Consider the following 10,800-nt stretch of genomic DNA (forward strand, 5'->3'; position numbering starts at 1 on the left):
TGGGCAGACAAACAAAGAGCATTATGGTATGTTATGGTATTTTCTGGAGTGGTCAATTGTAATGTCTTAGGATATATTTTGTCCGTGTCAAATTCGAGTCTTTAATTAACACCCCTGTGAGCGTTAACAATCCACAGCCTATCAGACTGTATTCAGCCACTTTAACTATTAACCATGAAAACTTAAAATCCACAAACTCGCTCCCAGCAAAAGTTAATAGTAATATTTGAAACTCAAAACATTAATGTCGTGTCCTGTTTCCGAGGCGCCTAAGGCGATTGTGTTTCAAAATCGACCGGAGAAATGAACCGTCTGTGAGTCGCGCGAATAGTGACAAATTCTCGCTACCTAATACTAATACAAATGAATGTACAGAAAGAGATACGGAAATGTGAAAATGGTTGCTGTCCACAGATGTGGACAACGGCATATTCACATGCATTGGAAGAGGTGTCATGCCTGCTGGGGGTCGGGTGGGTGAGTCGCTGGTTATACAGTTGAGATGAACAAGGAATGGCGGAAATATATCGAGCGCTATAAATGGAAATATTCTTGTTCTATTTCCGCTACTGAGAATGTCCACAAAGCGCTAGGACACGCTAAGAAGAAGACAAGTGTGTTATACATTCTTTCTTTACCCCACGAGCAGAGCGTCTCGCATTCTGATCACTCATTGGAGGTCGGATCACATGCTAAGTAAAATGCATGTAAACTGAGTACTGCGTGACGACAAAAGAAAAGACTGCTTCGCAGAGTAACACAAGATCCGCAAATCCTCACTGGTTTGTCGCTATGTTTCTGCCTTTATTAGATTTTCATATTCCACGCGCTAAGTTATTTAGCTAACTCCGCAGTCTCTGACAGCAATAATAGTCTTACTTGAAGCCGATTGGTAAGGCTGGAAGCCCTTAGGGACCTGGCCGCGGCGAATTGGGCGTCACTTAGTCTGCTACACAGCCGTTTTTGGTGTCGTCCCGTGGGGAGGAACGTTGCGTGACGACACTGAAAACGGCTGTGTAGCAGACAAGGTATCACTTAGTGACGTCAGGAATTAAGTTCAAAATCTGACTACGAGAAAATGGAAAACCTCAGCTTAAGAGTTTCGTTACGTTATGTCCTTGGAGTTGCAATAAGAACTGCATTTTCTAATGACACAGTTGAATCTACATAGAAAGCCAGCTTCGCGCTGAAGTCACGTGACTCAAGATACCACAGCCTGCCAGCATCTATGAGTCGCTTACACTGTCGGCCTATTTCTTCTCTTTCTGATACCGTGAATTGCGACCATCTGCAATGAAAATGAAATGCAGCTTTAGAGCTCGGATGTTTTTGCTACAAGTATCGCGCAAAGGTTTGTCAAAGTCAGGTACAAATTTGGAGTTACTTTTTCTTTCGATTTGTTTCGGGTCTATCTAGAAGATACCACGTAGTTCGACTGTCTGATTCGAAGGCTGCGAATGGTGTGAGACCCTAAACAATTCAGCGTAAGAAAATAGAGAAGAGAAGTGTGACGTCACAAAAATTCAAATTTGTGAAATTATGGGATTGGTTAGCATATTCAGAAATAGCAAGATAAAAAAGCCTCCTTGCTAAAATCAGCCTGTTAGTGAAAATTGTTGGGTAAATATAAGCACCGGTTTGCTCTGATGACTCCATACAAATCCTTCTAAACTTGGCTTGGATCATAACGTTAACCATCTAGGGCTATTTTAGAAGGATTTATATAGAGCATCGGAGCATTACGGCGCTCATATCTCCTCACTAATTTGCACCAACAGGCTGATTTTTAGGAAGTGAACACTTTCTACCTTGTTTGGATAAATTATGCCAACCAATCCCATCATTTCATAAATTTAGTTTTTGTGACGTCACTACTTCTCTTTTTCTATTAGGCTTGATAAAAAGGCACAACGCATTAATTAATTACACACAACAATACCTATCTTGATCAGGGCTTTCATTCTTTCTTCCCTCTTTAACTAAAGCCTTTTCTGTCATAGTATTGTGGCCATTTTCATTGTCACTATCCCAGTCTTCGTTATCACTTCCTGAAACTTAAAAATTAACGATAACTCAGTTACAGAAGCTGTCTCGCGATTTAAACATACGCACTACAGCGCTAAGAACCTGACAGAAAGTGGTACAATTATCGTGAGTTTCATAGCAGGTTTATATCGGTCTCCATGTTTTCGCAGTTTGTTTCTTTGTAATACTTGGCTGTTTTTCGGTAATTTGAAGTGTTTCCGTAAGATTTTCCCACAAATGTCATTTTATAGCACTTGCTGCACTGAAAGCCGAGAGGAAGATTAATATCTCAGTTCCAAGTCGATTCCCGCCCTTACGCCAGCGATATTTGGTTTTTCAGCGCATATAGTGATTCAGCGATTACCGGGGTCAGATTTCTCCCTGTCACCAGTGCCACGCGCTATAATTCCGCCCTAGGTACTATTTGGAACGAACACAGGTTTCCGCGCAATAGTACAGGAGGAAGTTCGGAGCCAAGTACAGGTAACTGTTTCCGCGCTTTAGCATACAACAATTTTTTACTGCGTTTTGAACCGAACACAGGTAATGCGCGCTATAGCGGAGACCAAATTTCTTCCCGCGCTTGGAGTCAAGCACAGATGCTCTCGCGCTGTAGCAAAGACTAATTTTTCCCCCGCTTGAAGCCGAACACAGGTGCTCGACACCTTAGCACAGAACAGTTTTTTCCCGCCCTAGGAGCCTTACACAGGCGCCCCGCGCTTTAGCACAGGACTCATTTTTTCCCGCGCTTATAGCGCTTGCTCGTCTCAGCATATCAAACCAGTACCAGACCAGCTCACAGTTTTAAATTGAATATTACTTTTTAAAATCAAATAATACTGACTAACAACAAACAAACTGTTACCTGTGTGATCGTCAACAGTTTCCCCAGTATTTCCTTTCTGACGTTTCTTTGCCCTTATTCCACAGGTTGCCCAGCTACTTAAACAGCACAACAAATGGAAATCCTCTGCTGTAAAACCCAGATTCTGAAGAAATGGCCGACCAACGTACTGAGGCCACGAGCAACAATGGTGACAACAAAGGGCCAATATTATTCCTTTCACCGAATCTTCACTGGGAGCTATCTTTAATCTCTTGCTTCCCCTGTATTTTAAAAGGTTAGACGTAAAAGTACTCGTGTGTGAAGGATGCGGTACTATCTTAAAGTGCAAAACAGACATCTGTTTTACCTGAAAGTTCATTTTTCAATGAATTGTACTTCTCAGTAAACAAGCAACTTGCGGTATATCCAGAGTCTCTTCAGTATCATTCTTCGAAAATTCATGGGGGTAAAATTTTTTCCAATAATGCTACATTTGTACCAGCTTACTTTTAAAGCTGTTGTCTAAAAAGTAAACAGCTTTTGAATCCGGAAAATAAATAACGAAACACTAAAAAAGGCATCCCAATGAAAATAGCGACCCTAACAGGTTGCTAATTCCGAGGGTAAAAAGTAACAAGGGCCGTTATTTGGTGTATTTTCGGGAACGTTACGTTATTTTTCATTATTTAAAGATCATTGTTTCTCAGCTGTTAGAAATGATTGATCGCTGTCATTTATCGATCTTTTTTATCATTATTTATCTTATTTATTTGTATATATATTTTTTAATTTGTTAAGAAATAATTTTATTTTTTATTTCTATTTTTATTTCATCTTCATTCTATTATTGTATTTCTGATATTGTAATTTATTTAATTTATATTGCCTTGATGCGAAAGCGTTGTCAGTTAATAAATGTAGATGTAGATGTAAATTAATGTAGGCAGTTCAAATATACTGAACTCTGTGCAGAGCATGTGCTTGTGCAGTGAACCATGAGTTTAGTTGTCGACGCCATGCAGTGTACATGACTTATTTTGTTGGTTCTCACCCTTGCTTCGATGGTTCTTTCCAGAGGGTTAGGTTAACTATTTACTCTCCCTTAAAATCAACATTTCCAATTCCAGTTAAATCTGGAGTACGTAGACAAAGACAGTCAGCAGGGTACTCACCGATCAACAAAACTATCTTCTGCACTTGGGCTGCTGACTTCTGTGTTCTGAGAATTTATCAATGTCTCCATCAAGCATCTCAGAGTTAAATCTACGACAAGCAAGAATTTGTCTTGTTGTTATTATTCAGACGACTGGTTAGCTCAGTTGATCATCTTTTCCACCACCGGCTGTTAGCTCAATAATTGAGCTTACTAATTGAGTACCAAACTTCAGAGGCGGCATGAAGCCTGGGGCAATTGCTGGCCAGACCCATACTCAAGGTCTTAAAATAACTTAACAGAATGTGCTGCCTTTCGTTTCACCTCTAACGAGGTTAGACATTGACATAGTTTTCGGATGAGGACGAAACACCCAGACCCAATCTGGCCCCTGTGAGACTTGAAAGAATCACACCATTCTCCCTAAAGAGTAGAAAAAGTGGATCCCAATGGTACTGCTATAACACTCGCAGATTGAGATAGTAGGGGGATAGTAGTGAACTGATTCAGGAGTACACCATTAAAGCATCAAAAGAAAGAGTAATTTTAGGAAGAGTTTTCTGTAACATATGTTAAATGCAGAAAAATTTCTGATGTCAAACCAAAGAGGACAGCAACTTTTAGTTGCCAGTCCTTTGGCATTGCTCTAAGTGCTCGCTATCACTGAACGAATCACATGGCTCCAACTCAGTTCGTTTGATTAATGATTTCATAGTAACACACTGTTTCAAGCAACTGCTCCACACCAACTATCTGACCCTATGTAATAATTTCTGTACATCACAAAGGAAAAGCTCTACAGGACTGGTGGTCTCCTTCAGTTCACAGGGAATCTTCAGCTCGACACACAACGCATTATGAAAAGGAGTGTTGTGTGACAACCAAAAGAACTGTTTTATGGGAGGCCACCAACAAAGGGATCCTCGAATGGATGTCTTACCTGTAGCAGCTCCACATAAATGTTTACTGATTGCAACAATGTCTTGTTCTCTATTTTTAAGGCAAGGTACTTTACCTGCAACACAAAATCACAATGATTTATCACTAAAATAGCAAATGTAAGCTTGTATTCCTGTTTTGCTTATACGTTATTGGCATTCACCAAGGTAGCTCACTAAGGCACTGTAATACAAAACATTTTGTTTAACAGAGCACCCAGTTGTACATAAATTATTTCAAGTCAATATCAAGTTATAGCCTCCTATCGTCGCCCCATGTAAGGGAATCCAAGCCCCTCTTGGATTCTGGATTTCACGCCGTTGTATCCACATTACAGGTACTGGATTCCGGTCTTTGTCAGTGCAACTTGGATTCTGGATTCCAATAGTTAGCAGGATTCCAGATTCCTTGAGCTGTATTCCGGATTCCAAAGCCCAGGGTTCCAGATTCCACAAGCAAAAATTTCACCAATTCTGGAATCCAGATTCCCTTACATGGGGCAAGGTTCTCTTTTGCACAACATCTGCTATAGCAACACCTAACCATTCCTGTTGTTATTAAAAAATTTGCACAAAATGTTGGTTATTAATACATTACTGATGGACATTTCCTCACAAAACCTTTGATATACATTGCTATATATTTGATCGTGTTCTCACAAAGGTCAAGGTGTTCAATATCCAAGTTCAATCGCTGGAAGGATGGGCCTTGATCCTCGCCTCTGTGATAACGATCATACTAATGACAAGAAAAGAAAATAATTATCATCTTAAAAGTACAAAAGACTCACATAATGCTTCCCTTCAAAAACTTTCAGGACACTGGGCACTATCATTTGGCATTAACTTTTTCTAGGATTGTTTACAGTTCAATGTACTTGAACATAACAAATACAAGTTGTGATTGGTTAACCAAAGGATTAGATTTAAAGACATTTTGCTGCTTTGTCAGTATTGTATAACAACATATTACAACTACCAACATTGATTTTGTGGAGGGATTGTATAAAGAAAAGTGGTAAAAATAATGGTTATAGAGTATCCTTCCAAATAATTTCCACAAATAAAAAACTGGTATTCACTTACCTTATATCTAATATTTGCTCTGTCAATAAGAAGATAATTTACATCCGTAGCATTATTTCCTACTGCCAACTGTAGCCAGTGAGACAGTTTTCCTACAAACAATCAATATTCAGACTCTACACTACAAAAGGTGTTTTTATTAAATATAAAATATTGGATGATGAATTATTAGGCTAGATTAATGTAGAAGTTAAATGTTGAGCTACTAAAAGAAGAATACCATTCTATACTATTCTTCTCCCTTCCATAAATACAGCATACTTTTAACAGCACCACAGGAAAGTGCTTCTCAGTAACACATTTCATGCTTTCATTCGCAGACTTCAAGACTTGAATTTCAAAAACTTGAATTATGCTTGAATTATACTGTATAAGCTGGTTCTAACTTAGTTAGAACCAGCTTATACAGCATAATAAACAGCACTGCAGGAAAGGTTGTTCAGTAGCTCTATTCAGTACATTTGAATTGTTACAGTTCATGACTTCATCCACAGAGTCAAAAGTTAGAACCACCTTGTACATTGTACAATATAGTAAACAGTACCACTGACAGGAAAGGACTGTCCACAAAGCTTACATGATGTAATAATAATTGTCAAACAACATTCTTTACGGTAATGCTATTTTTTGGGAAACTAACTGACCTCTTCCAGCTCCAAATTCTAAAAATGTTGTTTTTGGCCCAAGAAGATGTTGTTGTTCCAAATGACCAATAAGAGAGGCCTGTTTATCAAGGAGATGCAGTCAAGACGTGTACAAAATAATAAATTTTAAAAATGTGACTCAATAATATCAAAAACTGGACCTAACTATGGAAGGAAGACTCATTAAATTGGGAAGTGGCGTGGGGTTTTATGAAAAAATAAACTGCCAAAAATAGATTTCTGTCTTTTCTCTCTCAAGTCTCTACTAAAAAAACTGACAATAACACACAATGCATCAACAATTTCATATATGTCTTTATATTGCTAGTAATAACCAAAGGTTAGGGGGAGCGAGCAACAATGATCGGAGGTCCAAACTCTTTTGCTCCAACACTGTGCTTTGCCTAAGTTTCACTTGACAGATGGTCAAACACACGCAGATCAGCTTACAAGGGGTAGAAGGTCTAAACTGCCGTGATCAAATTGCGTTTTGTGCATTCCATTCATTCTTAATGGAAGTCCAAACACGTATATATAATAACAACCTGGAGATTACGATTGCGGGCTCCTCTTGTTGCCCGCAACAAGGCATTTGGTGGCAACGCAATGGCAACAACAGAGTATGTGACGCAAAAAGATTGAAGACTTAAAAACTTACTTGTTGTTTTAAATGTTTCAAAATGGTAGCATTATTAGCCATTTCTAAAAGTTCTTCTTGAAACACCTGGTGGGAAAGTATTTCTTCTGGAATTTTCGGAACATGAGCTGCCAAATTGAGACAAAAATCGGACTGTTAATTTATGACTAATTATATACATGAGGGCAAATAAACAGTTTTATACAACATGAGGAACTTTTCTAGATTCAATACTATCAAAAAAGGAAATATTTAAAGAATTAATAAAATTAAAGCAAACAAACAAAATAATTAAATAATAATATTCATCTTTGAAAAAGAAAAATATCAATTCTCACACCATAAATCATTTTTTAAATATATATTCTACTACATATCACATTCCTAACATAATATTTTTATTTTTTCCAAGTTAGATGCTGTGCAAAAGAGCTGACTTATAATAAAAAATGTGTTTTTATTCTTTATCTTCCACTCTTTGTACCTTTTTATTTTCATGCCAGAATGAAGAAACCCCTTTTGAGCATTCAAACAGTCTATATTCAAATACATGTAAAAACAATATTCACCTTTGCAGCATGCCTTAACTTTCTCTATCAATTTTGTTACTTTTTCTTGGGAAACAGAATTTAATGAAACCTGAAGATAAAAAAAAATATAGCTCAGCTGACAGAAGGTGAATACAGGCAAATAAGTGCCATAATTACAGAAATAGAGGTTAAATCTTTGTTGAATCCAGAAAAGTATCATTATTTTTAGTAAACGAACCATTTTTGTCTAATCCATTTCAATCCTTATGTTTTTGTTTGCTTGTTTGATTGTTTACTGTTTAGGCTGGTTATAGACTTTCCGTCCCTGGCTAAGAATGTCAAAGATATTTCAACAGCGTCCTCACTTCCCTCCTTTGGATACAAAATAGCACAAGCTATGATAATCCGTCCCGTTACTTTGTATAACCCAAACATAATAAACAAACACCTGAAACACAAAATCTAATGTACCTTTTCTGCTGGGGAAAATTCATAATTTGGAATGCCAGAGTTGATGTTTGCACTATAATAAACCTACAAGAAGTGAAAAGACATGTCCTACTCAATTGTAACTGTACACAAGAAAATGAGCAAGTAGTATGTTGTCCATTACAAACGTCCAGAAGGTTAAAGCTGTACAAAAAGTACAAGTAACAGGAAAAAATCACAAATATACAGGGCCTATCATGAGAAACTACCACAAAAATAGGGATTATAAGAGGGATGGAATATCCTTTCACATAGGGTTTTGATGTTGACATATTTCACAGCATTGACTGTAAACAAAGTACAGTATAGTAATAGATTGAACATACAAGGGGAACTAGTTCCTTCAGTTACCAGAGAGATGAGTATAAAACTTCACAAGAAAGCACCAGCAATGGTAGTGGTTGTGGCCTAATACATGCACAATTCAAGAGTGTTACACCAAAAAGTTTTGTTTCCTTTTTTACATATACGCATATGTAAATGTAATTACAAAATTGTGTTACCACGGAAATGCAGTGGCCCATTAACATGGCTACACGTATTGTCTTGCAAAGGCTTCTCACAAAATTTACCACTACAATATGTTTGTTGAAATTGCAGGCTGAAATTTTCCATTAATTGGCACAAACTGCAGAAAATAATATTGAGCCTTATTACTGGTAGGTTGCATCTTTAAAAGATGCTGTTATGTTGTTAGTCTATTATCTATTACATGGTGTATATACACATGTAATTTGTAAATCTTCACAAACTTACCACATGAATCTTTTTTGTTTGATTGCATTTCTTAAGATGCCTCTCCAGCTGATCTTCATAAACAGTGCTATGATATCATGAAAAATGCACATTCAGCAAACTATAACTAAATGCAATTAATACTATAATAATAAGAGTTTCTGGCAAACAGCGGCTGCATAGAAGGGCAAGGAAGTGGTGTGGTTAAAATTATAAACCAGCCTATATAATTGTTTCTATACACTGCAGGGCTGTCATTAAGGGCCGGGCGGCCGGGGATTTCCCCCAGCGTCTATCAGTGTGGCCCCGGCTACTTTTATTGGAAAATAGAAGAAAACTAGAACCAACAGATATCTGATATCCCTAGCTGTTTGATTCCCTGCCTACTTGTTGTCTTTACCCAGCAACTTGAAATCTTAGCGACAACCATGCACTGTATGTTTCTATTGGTAGTTTTTTGGTAAACACTCCTTGTGCACACCAAAATCTTAGCATTGCACACAATTAAGTACCTGTTACTAGTTGAATGACACCGAGGAACTACAGTTGAACCTCAATATAATGAAGGGCCAAGGGACTGGCAAAATGTGTTCACTATATCAAGGCTACATTATATCAAGGTTCTTTTCCATATACTTTACTTCTAGTGGGGTAGAGAAAATTGTTCATTTTAATGAGGACTTCGTTATATAGAGGTTTGTCATATTGAGGTTCCACTGTATCATATGCTATTTGCAATACAGCAGTTCAGTTGGAATGCAGTGGTCAGCAATGCACACGGTAATATCTACCCCAGCACAAGCACGATTTTTTTGAGTTCTTCCAAGCTCAGCTGCGGATCAGCTAGATTGGGCCAAAAATGTTAAATCCCCCTTCCCAACCTCATAACCCAGGAAAGTTTACCGACCCATTTGCCCCCAAATAAGCAGAAAATCCATCACTGGATGCGGATATCACTTTTTAATAAGCCAAAGATAGGGGTGCAAAATAGAAAAAAAAGGAACCTGATTTAATCAGAGGACTGAGGTTAGTATCTCTGTCGAGTTGTTTCGAGAATTAATACATCAAGCTAGCCTTTAATTCTTACTGTTTCTTGTCCAGAGGACACGTAATCCTTTTACGACCATCCACCTGTATTAAACATAAAAGAAATTAACTTAATTAAAGAACGTTAAATTTATAGTAATTTTTAATATTAAACACACTGATACAAGCTTGTACTGAAGCTGTACGTAGAACCAAAACAATGTCTCAAAAATAAAAAAGGTTCCTTACTTCAGCCTCTCCTGCAACGACCATATGTTCTCCGCAATATCTCCTTCTTCCTCCAACCGTCATTCGACAAAAGCGATTTTTTCTTTTTAAGAAAAATGCACACGACTTTCTCTCAGCTATCTCAACGCCGTCCGCCATTTTTAGTTGAACAACACTTGCGCCAAAGTGACCAACCGCTGACAGCAAAACTGGTTGTTCAGAAAGAGGAGGCGAGGCGGAAAGTTTAATAAGGCGCTAAACGCGGAGGGCAAGACGACGGATTTCGACGATTTTTCTCTGAAATCTACGTTTATTTCGATTTTGAGGGTAAAATCTTCAGAGATATCGTACCAATTATAGGTAATTATTAAAAGGAACAATCGTTATAAATGATCATACACCGGAGCCGATTACTCCGGTCAAACATGAATTGCCTGCAGTTCAACAATACCCAACAAGGATTTGAAACCCAGAAAATTTTTA

At 37.8% G+C, this 10,800-nt stretch overlaps 1 protein-coding gene across 1 annotated transcript; it reads right to left on the reverse strand.

The window, feature by feature from the left end:
* Positions 1 to 408: 408 nt before the first annotated feature.
* Positions 409 to 10,568, reverse strand: LOC140939169 (tRNA:m(4)X modification enzyme TRM13 homolog). Its single transcript, XM_073388729.1, has 14 exons — positions 10,339 to 10,568; positions 10,151 to 10,194; positions 9,085 to 9,151; positions 8,311 to 8,373; positions 7,879 to 7,948; positions 7,331 to 7,437; positions 6,673 to 6,751; positions 6,029 to 6,120; positions 5,603 to 5,681; positions 4,945 to 5,019; positions 4,024 to 4,114; positions 2,891 to 3,132; positions 1,940 to 2,054; positions 409 to 1,288 (listed from the first exon to the last, which is right to left on the reverse strand). The coding sequence occupies exons 1-14, from the start codon at positions 10,474 to 10,476 to the stop codon at positions 1,111 to 1,113; spliced, it is 1,440 nt and encodes a 479-aa protein (XP_073244830.1). The 5' UTR covers positions 10,477 to 10,568; the 3' UTR covers positions 409 to 1,110.
* Between the last annotated feature and the right edge of the window lie 232 nt (positions 10,569 to 10,800).

Source organism: Porites lutea, chromosome 5, assembly GCF_958299795.1.
Source record: "Porites lutea chromosome 5, jaPorLute2.1, whole genome shotgun sequence".
Classification (NCBI taxonomy): domain Eukaryota; kingdom Metazoa; phylum Cnidaria; class Anthozoa; order Scleractinia; family Poritidae; genus Porites; species Porites lutea.